Source organism: Schistocerca nitens, chromosome 2, assembly GCF_023898315.1.
Source record: "Schistocerca nitens isolate TAMUIC-IGC-003100 chromosome 2, iqSchNite1.1, whole genome shotgun sequence".
NCBI classification, from domain to species: Eukaryota; Metazoa; Arthropoda; class Insecta; order Orthoptera; family Acrididae; genus Schistocerca; species Schistocerca nitens.
In genome coordinates this window covers 452,317,512-452,330,643 of record NC_064615.1, presented here as the reverse complement: position 1 = coordinate 452,330,643, position 13,132 = coordinate 452,317,512, and the positions used below count along the sequence as shown (strand labels likewise).

General features: G+C 37.8%; 1 protein-coding gene across 1 annotated transcript in view; it reads left to right on the top strand.

Moving 5' to 3' along the window:
• Nucleotides 1-13,132, top strand: part of LOC126236329 (zinc finger protein 599-like) — an 85,469-nt gene that overhangs the window by 16,991 nt on the left and 55,346 nt on the right. The window contains exons 7-9 of the mRNA XM_049945549.1: nucleotides 2,215-2,321; nucleotides 2,399-2,514; nucleotides 2,849-2,956. Coding sequence (XP_049801506.1) covers nucleotides 2,215-2,321; nucleotides 2,399-2,514; nucleotides 2,849-2,956 — 331 coding nt within the window. The remainder of the gene's footprint in view (nucleotides 1-2,214; nucleotides 2,322-2,398; nucleotides 2,515-2,848; nucleotides 2,957-13,132) is intronic.

The window sequence follows — 13,132 nt, the reverse complement described above, 5'->3', positions numbered from 1 at the left end:
AAAAAAAAATTATGTTGGCCGTCCAGTAGTGCTTATAAATTGCACATTAAGTTTCTTTACACCAGAGCACTATACTCAGTGGATTTGAACTGGTAAACATGTAACAGTTGGAACAATTCGTGCCGTATCTCCCGCCGCTGCCACGCTGTACATGGCATTGTGGCTGATTAAAGTAACTAGATTAGTTCGAATAAATATATTATTACCAATCACAACAACCATTTTCAAACTGTGTCTGCTGCGCAAATGCATTTTTCCGATTGTTGTGATCATCATGTCACCTTTGTCGAATTATATTTAGTGTGTTTTGGTGCGTGGCCACTTGTAGCGCTAGTTGACAGTCATTCACTTTTGGGTAGCTAAAATGTTTTTTACTTTTTAGTATAAACACAGCGCTGGTTACGTAATTTTTTGAAGCTGAGTAAAACATGTTTGAGAATTTATTCTAGTTGTCAACTGCAGTATTTACATTTTTTTTTGCACAAACAATGTGAGTGATAGTTTGCCTGTGTGTGGTTTTGTACATAACTGAGGAGGCACAGTACCTGGTAAGTTCAGAAAGATAACTACAAGAGAGACGCAGAAAACCACATGCAAATGCAACACAAAATACTTATCTACATATTTGCAATTGACAACAAGAAAGAATTCTCGAAACACAGTGTGCTAAGTATGAAAAAATATGTAACTAGTGCAGTATTTCATTATTTAAATAACAAATGACAGCTGCAGTCTTTCAAAAACATTGATTATAACGTATGAAATTAAGTCAAACATTCCTATTTCCTGGACAGCTATCAGTTCCATTTACATCAGCGGATTTTATTAGATAATAAACCCTTATTAGATAATAACCAAGTCCCTGACAAGTCTTTTGATGCCTGTTATGTACATATATCACACATAAAGTCGAAAATGCAAGGGGGTGTCATATACATAACTTTGACAGCTTAAAATGTTATTTTACATTTTCCCGCATTCCATACACTCTCTCTCTCTCTCTCTCTCTCTCTCTCTCTTTTTTTTTTTATTGCCCGTTGTAAAGTGTAAAAGCGAGATTTCACTGTATTTTGTAAATGGTTGAAGATATGGAAACATGATTTTTGCAACTGATAGCACGTAAAGAGGCAAATATGTTGTAAGATAAATACTCAATACTTTTTTATTCACAGAGATATGGAGCTAACTTATCAGCAGTCGGTGGTTCAGAACACATACAGCACTAGGAAAACCCAAGCTGCACACATGTGCACATTCAAAGCAGTAAAAGATTAATTTCATCTGTACAGTGGTGTTTATTATTATTATTAGACTTCCTTCATGTGGACCAGCTTTAAGAGTAGTACGATCATATTTGAATTTTATTGTCAGTTACTCATCTATTGAACAGGAAGCAGACATTGTATAAACCTTCATTTTCTTAGGATGAATGTGTTGGCACTAATGTCAGAATGAAAGAATTTTGTAATATGTTGGGATTCTAGTTTTAATCTGAAGGAAAAACACACAGTATGACTCCTTCAAAATTGCTTTTATTAAGTAACCTGCTCGAGCATAACAAAAATAATCTTTCTGGGCTTAGCTGAAAAATTTACTCCTTGTTATCATAAAACTGATAGTAGATTACAGTGAGCATATGAATGTTAAGAACAAGATAACATTCTATTGAATACAAATGTTTCTACAAAGTTTCGTTGCTCTACACCACTTGTTTCTCGTAGGGGCCCCTCTCAAGTAGCAAAAGTTTAATTAGAATGACCCTGTACTTAGTGTGTGTCTTTCTCCATGACAAATAAGTTCACATTATATCACTTACCATAATGTAGCAGAAAATACTGGAAACAATAGTAAATTGCAACATACGACATAATACACACAACCACATTATGTTTACAAGAAGAGAGTGAACAATAGCTTCCTGATGACATTAAAAATGGAACCTGTTTACATATTATTTGCATTTTCATGATCTCTCTCTGCAAAGAGGATAATATCAGTTCCATTACAAAAATAATACTTTGCTCAGTGAATATGCCCCGACAGTTTTAGTGAGGAATAATTTACATGCTTGTCTTTCCATATTAGTATTAGTAATTTATTCGTCCATATTTTGAAATAGTAAAGATGTCCGTAAAATGACAGTTTATTTTTCTACACTTACACACATTGTTGTGAGATTTCTTTTTAACAACCACATATATGCTTTCTTTTCAGGAGCTTCCATAAAGGTGTTAAATATGAATGTACTGAATGCCAAAAACGCTTTAGTTGTAAAGAATACATAGAATTACACCAGAAGCAAACTGGACATACTGGAGAAGGTAAGTGAATATGATCAGCATGGCTGTTTCATTCACAGAAGTGATGTCTTTTATGTTTACCAATCATTGTTAAACAGGCATTGTTGAGGGGCTAGAAGATGGGGAGAATGAAGAACACCCTGAACTTAAATTAGAGACCAAGTTTACTTGCGAGCATTGTGACAAGGCGTTTATGACAAAACATAGCTATGAGGTAAATCACAAAACTGTTACTCTCTGTACAACACTGTAATTTGTGCACTGTCACATGAATTTGAAAGTGCCTGTTTGTGCTTAATATCTTGCATTGTTGTTGTTATTATTATTATTATTATTATTATTATTATTATTAAAGTAGTGGATAAACTAATTAAACTGCATCAGTACTTTTGATTGATTTCAGAAAATATCTTTCATGAAAAGATTCAGAAAGTCCGCATTTTTATCTAAACCTTATAAATTACTGATATGGTTATCATTGCTTGTCAAATGTTTGTTAACAAGAAGTTATGTTTATACATGTCCTTAATCCAGCATTTTGTTTCCAGATGCACATTAAGGCAATACACGAGGGCATTAAACCATACGTGTGCGAAGTATGTGGGAAAACATTTGCATATGCAAATAGCATCAAGACCCATATGGCAATACATGAGGTAAATATGAGCCAGTCTTGCATTTATATAGGCTGTTGTAGCTTTTCATGCTTTTCTCAATTATTTATATTAAGGCCTTGTAGGAGGATGTGCTGTCAAATGTATCTTACTTTCAAAAAATGTACTTCACCTACTACTGTTGCAAACAACACAAATAATAGTGAGACATTATCTTGTGTAATGTAAAATAACTAGTTCATAAGCTGACATGTGGTACATTGGCTAATAAGAAAATTTCCCTCGCCCATAGTGACACACACACAATGCTTGGTTACAGAAAGCTGGTTGACACCTGAAATTGATAGCAGTGAGATTTTTGGGGAAAATTTAAGAGTACATAAAAAAGATTGGCTAATGAGAAATGGAGGTGGTGCATTTGTTGCAATAGACAAAAAACTTAAATCCACCGAGATAGAAATTGAAGCTGCTGTGTGGTGGTTTAAGCAAGACTTTGGGTGTGCATAAAATATTAACTGGATCCTTCTGTGATCGACCAGACACATCTCCTTATGTAACAGAAAACTTAAGACAGAACTTCAGTTCACTTGGACATACATTACCCAATTGTACGGTAATCATCAGTGGAGACTTCAATCGTCCAACAGTTAATTGCGAAAATTTCCTTATTTTTATTGATGGTCTTCAAAAGACACCGTGCGAAACATTTCTAAATGCCTTTTCTGAAAACTACCTGGAACAAATAGTTAGGAACCCCAGTCACGACGAAAATATATTGGATCTAATGACCTCTTTCAGCACATCGACATCGGTGTCAGTGACAGACGCGGTTTGAGGAAACAATGATTACCAAAGTACAAAGGCCAACAAAACCAAGCAGAACGAAATATATGTTCAATAAACTAGATAAAAAGTCAATAGTCATATCTCGGTGAGGAACTGGAAACTTTCAGCACAGCACAGGAAGATATAGAGGACCTGTGACCTAAGTTTAAAAGAATAATTAACCATGCACTGGATAGATATGTACACAGTAGACTAATTCATAATGGGACGTGAACCTCCATGGCGTACAGTCACTGTAAAGACACTTCTAAAGAAACATAGACCATTGCATAATAGGTGTAAAACAAAGCATAGGACTGTAGATAGAGAGCTGCTGAATGAAACGTATTTGGTTGTCAAGCTAATAATGCATGAAGCCTTCCATCCCTACAGAATATTGTCAAACAATCTTTCACAAAACCCAAAGAAATTCTGGTTATATGTAAAGGCTGTTAGTGACAGGAAAGTTTAGTGTCCAGTCACCTGCAAATGAGACTGGAACTGAAATTGAGGGTGTAAAGCAAAAACAGAAATGATCAACTCTGCCTTCAAATGGTACTTTACAAAGTAAAAACCCCGGGAGATTGCCTGAATTTAATCTTCATACCACTGAAAAGATGAGTGAAATAAGGGTTAGTGTCAGTATCAGTGGTGTTGAGGAACAGCTGACATCATTAAAATTGAACAAAGCTCTGAGATCTGATGGAATTCCTACCACATTTTATACCCAGTTTGCAACTGACATAGCCCTTCTGTTAACTACAGTCTATCATCGATCCAGAGAACAAAAAATCATGCCCAGTAGTTGGAGGAAATTACGTCGTCATACCTGTTCACAGAAAGGGTAGTAGAAGTGATCCACAAAACTGCCATCTGTATACTTGACATGGATTTGTTGTAGAATCTTAGAACATATTTTGAGCTGATACATTAGGTATCTTAAACAGAATGACCTCCTCAATGCCAGCCAGTGTGGATTCCGAAAACATTGATCATGTGAAACCGAACTTGCAATTTTCTCACATGACATACTAAAAGCTATGGATCAAGGCAATCAGGTACATACTGTATTTCTTGATTTCCAAAAATCATTTGACTCAATACTGCACCTATGCTTATTATCAAAACTATGATCATATGAGTTATCAAGCGAAATTTGTGACTGGATTGAGGACTTTTTGGTAGGGAGGATGCAGCATGTTACCTCGATGGAGAGTGATTGTCAAATGTAGAAGTAAATTGAGTGTGCCACAGGGAAATGTGTTGGGACCCTTGCTGCTCGTGTTGTATATTAGTGACCTTGCAACTGTACTTGGGCTCGTTTACTACCTATTTTTCACGTGGCTCATCTGTAAAGGGGGTTGGTAGTAAACGGTTGCATTTGCGCCCCTATTATTGAGCCTGATACTGGCTGGCTTTTGAAGAGCAGTGAATTGAACTATACACGTTCAGATTGTAACTTATTTATTCAAAAGAAACACTTTAACGTTGTGGCCATGCATTTTTAAGTTCACAAATAATAATCGGTGCAATTCGTACACTGTTTGTCTCACACCCACACACTTTCACTTTGTTCCTTCGCATACCCTGGCGTCCATGCTTGCACTCGCGGCACTTTCCCGCTCCCAACTCACAACCACAACGGCCAACGACAAAAGACCCCGATTTTCCCGCTCACATCCAGTCCTGAGTCGGGTCACATGACACCACAGTAGTCAAAACAATTGCTAAACATGGCCACAATTTGTTTACAATATTTTATAATATTTAAATACTTAAATCTAAATACATTATATAATTTTACAAATTATCACCACACTTATATAATTCGTTGCAATTAAAAGAAAACCAAAACACTATCCCACGGAACTACAATGTCCATCAAAACACAAACAAGTATTTTCCGGTCTATTTTGCCCAGCATATTATCTCTGCTGCCGTGCTTTAAATTTTAAATTACTTGAAAGAGTTCCATATTATCCCCTGTTACCTTACATACCCCCACTTCATGGTGACATTACCTTAGTAACGGCAACATGAAGTAGCACCAAATGGAGTGAACCCATATTACTTTATATATTAAACATTTTAATTATAACTATAATGGCGCCAAAACACGTAGAACAGTGTTATAGTGGTGAGTTAATCAGTGTATGTACTGTCATTAGGAAAACATACATACATAATCCAACAATGTATCCAACTCAAATATACAATTAGATAGTATCCTATTGAGCGACTGGGCAGGCAAAATAAATGCCCATGTTAGTCTATATGTAGGTTGCCCACTCACTGCACATTAACACTTCCACTTTTTACACAGTTGTTTCAGTAAGTTGCACGAAGTTGTTGTAACCAGATCCTTGTGTTCACAGGTTTATGCATTGGAATACAGTCTTTCCAAACTTGTCAGCCAACAGCACTGTGCTTCCTCTCATTAGCCAAGTCATCCTATCAAAATTTAATCAAATCCTCATAAATCTTGCCTAGACATGCAGACCCACATTTCCCAGGAATCAGGCTATCCAAATCCTCCCTGGAACATTCTGTTTTCACTGATCAGTTCTTATTGAGGTTTGTACAAATGACAAACATGCACACAAATCAAACACAAACATGGCATAGTTAAATATATTATATTTCACCCTTCAAATGTTCCCAGATCAGGACCTCTGACACTTCTACCCCCACACACCAGTATCAACTCCAGGTGCCACAGATACATTAGAAATTTTAATAAAAATATCAACTATTTTTTAACAAACTATTTGCAGATTTCCTCCCTCCTATATTCTCCACATATTTATACAGAAATAGACTATATGCACAGTAGGTTTCAGTTCCCGTATGACTTTCAACAAGGCTTTTATCACACCCACACCAGTTGTGCAAATCCATTGGACAACAGATTTCCTTATTGCAAATATATACATTGTAATGAAGTTTGTTGACCACCAACAATGGCATCGCAACATACACAGTAACACAAATAATACTCCAATTATAAATACACGTATACATAGCCCCCAATAATTTTTTTTTAACTCGACAATAGTGTACATGGGAATCTCACTTCCTTAATCTTTATTCTTTTACCACATATTTTTTCAACTCCGTTACATTTCTCAGTCCAAATGGCTTTTTGGACACTGGATATACCAACCTATATGCATTAGGGTGTGGACAACCCATTATCTCAAAGGGTCCTTGGTATAATTCAAATAACTTTTTGATTTCGCCATCAATGTCACTGGATTTTTTCTTGTTCCTCACCAGCACCTTATCTCCCTCCTTGAACTTTGTTGTCTTATACCTTTCTCCATGCCTCCTCTGTCTCTCATGTCCTTTCTTTAACATTTGCTGTCTGGCCACCTGCATTTTCTCTTGACTTGTCAAGTCTTGAGATGGAGGAAAATCTATGTTTTCTGCTATTAGATTGTCAGGCTTGATATCTTTCATGAGCTCATAGGGTGAGAATCCTGTTGCACAACTCTTCACTGTGTTCATAAGATCCTCAAACACAGTTATATATTCTGCCCAAGTACTATGCTTTTTACTGCAATATGTCCTACATAGCCTACCCAGCTCCCTCATATACCTCTCAGCAGGGTTTCCCGCAGGGTGATACACTGAAATCCTTATATGCTTCATCCCAGATCTTTGCATAAACTTCCCCCACACACTAGATACAAATTGTGCTCCATTATCAGACAGAACATTCTCTGGTTTTATAACATTCACAAAGTAATCTTTCTCTAGCTTGTTAATTATATTCTGGCTAGTGGCCTTTTTCAGTGGATACAGCCTTACAAACTTTGAGAATACATCAACAGCTAAAAGAACATACTTTACACCCCCTCGGCCTGTTGGCAGCCTCCCAAATAAATCAATAGCCAGCAGTTCACCATTTCTTTTAGGAACAATATTCTGCATCTCTCCTTGTACTGCAATAGTATTATACTTCACTTTTTGACATTTGTCACAAGAAGCCAACTGTCTCTTTACTCTCCTGGCCTTGTTGTTAAAACTAACATAGTCCTGCAGTATTTCCAAACATTTTTGAGCCCCATAATGCCCATGGCTAAGGTGGATGTAATTTATTAATTTTTCCACATGCTCATCTGGAAAACATACCTTCCACTCCTCTTTGTCCAAATTTCTTCGTCTAAATAAAATACCTTTATAAATTCTATAATATTTAGCTATTTTTTCATGTTCTTTACTTCCAAAGTTTGTTTTGATAAACTTCAAGGTTTGGTCCCCATTCTGAAGTCTCATCATGTCCTTACAGATGGATCTGATTTCCTTCTCTCCACCCACTCCTTTCATATACAATATCTGTAGTTCTTTCTCGTCTCCATTCGCTTCATGTTCTTCTCCAATGAAAGGTAATCTTGATAAGGCATCAGCCACATTGTTGTCTGTGCCCTTAATATATCTTATCTCATAGTTAAACTGCTGCAAAAACATGGCCCATCTCATGAGTCTATTATTTAACAGCTTACATTCTTGCAAATAGCTCAGAGCCTTATGGTCTGTGTAAACAATCACTTTCCTACCTTCCACATATATCCTGAACTTCTGAAATCCAAAAACTATGGCTAACAGTTCCTTCTCTGAGATACCATACATCAATTCATGTTTGGACAGCATTCTGCTTGCAAAAGCGATTGCCCTGTGCTCGGTCTTCCCATCTACTACCCTCTCCTGAAATAGCACTGCCCCTATCCCATAATCTGAGCTGTCTGCCCCAATACAGAAAGGCAAAGACAAATCTGGATAGAACAAAATTTTGCTGTTTTTTAAGCTATTCTTGATGGCTTTAAATTCCTGGTCACAGTCAGATGTCCAGCACCAGGTTACACTTTTCTTTAATAGTCTACACAAGTTAGGTGAATTCAGGCTATAATCACTTATGTACTTCCTATAGAATGAACATAGTCCTATAAATGATTTCAATTGTTTCCTGTTCGTTGGCACCTTGCAGTCAACAATAGCCTTGATTTTCTCTTTATTGGGCAGAATGCCATCAGGAGTTAACTGATGACCGAGAAATAGTAATGTTGCTTGAAAAAATTCACACTTACTTAACTTTAGGGTCATCCCCCCTTTAGATATAGCCTTGAATACATCCTCCAACAGCTGACAGTGCTCTTGCCAATTGCTACTCGTAATCAAAATGTCATCTACGTACACTGTCAATTTTCTCATTAGTTCATCACCCAACACATGACTTAAAGCCCTTACAAAGACTGCTACAGATATTGATAAACCAAATGGCACAACTGTAAACATATAAGTCCTGCCCTCAAATAAGAAAGCAGTGTACTTTCTGCTCTCTTCAGCCAATTGCACCTGCCAGAACCCTGAAGTCAAATCAACATTTGACAGAATTTTAACATTATAAAATTTTTGCAACAGCTCATCCATGTTCTCTGGCTGATCATTTTCTTTGACTATTATTTTATTTAGCTTTCTTGCATCCAGTACTATTCTTATAGAACCATCCCTCTTTTTCACCACTACTATTGGATTACAATACTCACTCCTCCCCATTTCCAGTATGCCCCACTTCAACATCATCTGTATCCTTGCCCTTACAGCCTCTCTATTAGCTATTGCTATAGGATAAGGTTTGGCCCTTATCACTTCATGTGGCAATACCCTCAAAACGTAACTGAAATCCACGACTTTTCCAGGTTTGTCAGAGAACACATGCTTATGCTTACACAATAAACCTGTAAGCTGCACCTTTTGTTCCTCATTTAAATGTCCCATTTCATTTACTTTGTCATGTATCTGCTGTTCAGTGCAGATCTCATCACCTACCTCTTCTAGCCTTTGTAAATGAGTAATTGTCTCACCTCCTTTTAATTCCCCTTTAAATTTTATTCTTCGTCTATTTCCACCAGCATCAAATTCTACCACTCTGTCCTTTACAAAAATGCTACAGTCATACTTGTACAAGAAGTCCATACCCAAAATTACATTCAACGCCAAACCCTTCACCACAAAGCAACTAATATCAAAACAATACTCATTACTATTAAATTCCAGTAATACTTCCCTGCTGATGGGCTTGCTACTTGTCCCAGTTGCTGTCTTAATTTTGACTCCTGTAACTGGTAATTCTATTAATCCTAAACCTTTAATTTGCTGCCAGAAAGATTCAGAGATTGCAGATAAACTTGAGCCAGAGTCTAATAATGCTATATCTGCAACTCCTCCCACACTGATATCAATTATTGGCTGTATCACCTCTATTTCTACTCTGTTCAGCCCTGATTCCTGTAATAAATCTCTTTCTACTTCACTCCTGCTTTCCTCTTGCATAATGCAAATATCTTTAGGTCTTTCTCCAAAACATACATCAGTATCCCCTTCAAACAGGTCCTTAATAGCAAACTCAACATTCTTTTCTTCACTTAATTCTTCCAATTTTCTGGCAATTTTAAATTTTATTTTACCCCATTCTTCAGGCATCAAAGCTTTATGTAATTTTGCATAGGACACCCAATCACTCAAATCATAATCAGCCTCCTCCTTTCCTAACCATCCACAATTAACATCTTTGAGGCTTGCATCATCAGTTAAGAAAACATAGGTTTCAATTTTATCTTCTGGGCAACCTACAGCAACATTCTCCATATCATTACGCATTTCCATATCCACACTGAAGTCATTATCACTACCACAGTTAACACCTGCACCCATAAGCACAGTAACATTATCAGCAGGTAATTTACCAGCATTTTCCACATTGTCAAATACACCACTCATATTAGCCTTTACATCACACTGAATAACCCTCTCCTCACCTTTTCCACAATTCTCCATACTATTTCCAATAGACATCTCTACCCATTCGTCACACCCATTATTACTGTGAACATTGCCCCTTAATTCCATATCCACTTCTGTTCCCCCTTTTGATGAAACTACCTCTGTCTCTGATCTTTCAATGAATTTTGCTGCACACAAACCAATATTGTCCTCCTCTGCTTGTAATTTCTCTTCCCTTTTAAACATGTCATCAATGTAAAACTCACACTGTTCATTGCTGATATTAGCCTTGTTCCCTTTTTTCCTCTTATACCTTTTATCTGTATTTCTATAATTGTTAAAACCCCCCCATAGATTTTCATTTCCTAAGACAGCATCCATATGACATATCCCGATTTCCCTATTTTCCTTGCTGACTTTATTACTCATCCCATCATGTCCTTGTCTGGCCCTGTTCACATAATTACCAGCCCCCCTGCGGACCTTAAGTGAGGCATCAATTAGTTTTTTGATTGCCTACCCTGTCCATTTGCCTCTGGCATTCCTACTCTCATACCTTCTCTATCACTCCTCATCTGATCAAAATTCTCTCTTCTCCCTCCAAAATTTCTGTTATACCTTTGTGGCGTGCTTCTCCAATCTCTATCCTGATTATTCTGATTACTTCTATCTTCTCTCCACCTGTTATGGTTATTACTGTATTCATAATTAATACTGTTTCCCCTTTCATGATACCTTCCACTCTCCCTATGTTCCATGTATTTAGGTCTGTAGCACAATGCCCTGTCCATATTATCCACAAAATTAAGAAATTCTTCCACTGAATCTGTTGCACTGTGAATCAAATCCCATTGCAAATGCTCTGGTAATCTTCTCTTTAGTGTAGATATTTCTGTTAATATGCCCAGTGGCCTATCCAGATGATTTAATTTATTCAGTTCTCTAACACAGAACTCTCTCATACTTTCCTTTCCACTCTTGTAACTGGATCCATTCAAAAAATCGTTTTGCAATCTTAATTGTTTTGCTTGGCCCCAGTATTTGTTCAAGAACAGGTTTTCGAAAGTTTTAAAATCACAAAATTTATCATCATTTTGGTTTGCCCATGTTTGAGCTCCCCCTTCCAACTGCTTCTTAACATATTTAATTTTTGCCTGCTCACTCATCCCTGTCACAAAGTTATCCTTACACGCAGCTAGAAAGTCAACTGCATGGTATTTACTCTCCCCATTAAAAGGTTTTGACTGAAATCCATGCCCCAGAGGATATCCCAACAATAAATTTCCATTCCCTGCTGCCACAGTATTAACTGTTTCCCTCAAGACATTTATTTCCCCTTCTAATTCCTTCTTATTGTCAGTAATTCCCTTATGGCAATCCAGCACTCCTATCTTAATGGATTCAATGTCTGCCTCTGTTTGTCTTTGAAATAATGTGCATTTCTGTTCCTGTACCTGAATCTGCCCCACAAGATTACTTTGCACAGTGTCCACCTTGGCTACTAGGCCTCTTTCAACCTCATCAACTCTCTCAATAATTCCCTCAACAATTTTAACTGTGTTTTCAACTTTATCTGTAATTTGAGTGAATTTGAGATCTAGCTGATCAAATTTTTCACTCACTGTCTTTATTTTATCACTAAGTCTTAATTCCATATCCCCTATTTTCGAATCCATTTCTCCAACTATTGCAGTTTTTATATTCCCTATTTTCGAGTCTATTTCTCCTAATTTACTAGTAAGTTTTACAAAAAATGTGCTGAGGTCACTTCCTGGTATCCAGCCTATTTCTTTTGGCATGCTAGGGCTACTACAGGTACTCCTAACATCCACTGACTCGCCTTCACTTTGAGATTCACGCGTCTCATCGGCCATGGCTAATGAAAGGACACAATTTTGCAATGTAGCTACTGACTGTACTTATCTTTTAAATCCCCGTGTGACGCAACGTCTGCAGTGAGCTCCGCGGCACAGCTATGCAATGAATCTTAATCGGCGGCGTGGACACACAGCAAACTCAATCAGGAGCGAGAACACGTTGCGTAGGCCCCTGGCAGCAGTTGGTCGGTGGCACGGATGAAGGCGTTGATCGTCGGCAGCAAGCGGATACAGCTTCGACTGCTTTACCCGTAGCAACACATAGACGTGGCACGGACGACGGTTTCTTCTCGCGGCAGCACGTATCGCGGCACGGATGACTGTTTTACCCGCGGCAACACGTGGATACGGCAAGCACGGCGGTTTTTACCCGCGGCAACACGTGGTCGACTCATTAGACTGTGTAACTGACTGCTTCACAATCGTGGTGGCCTTATATCGGCGTAACCACGGGGCAGCGCTATCTTGTCCAGCACAAACACTCCGGTACTCCTAATGCACCGATTTAGCTCAGAGCCCCCACACTGACTGTTCAAAAGCCTAACATCAGATGGACATTAGATTCCGAAATACTATGGAATATGGAAGAAAGTCCTATCCCGGACGAGCCCCCAATTGCAACTGTACTCGGGCTCGTTTACTACCTATTTTTCACGTGGCTCATCTGTAAAGGGGGTTGGTAGTAAACGGTTGCATTTGCGCCCCTATTATTGAGCCTGATATTGGCTGGCTT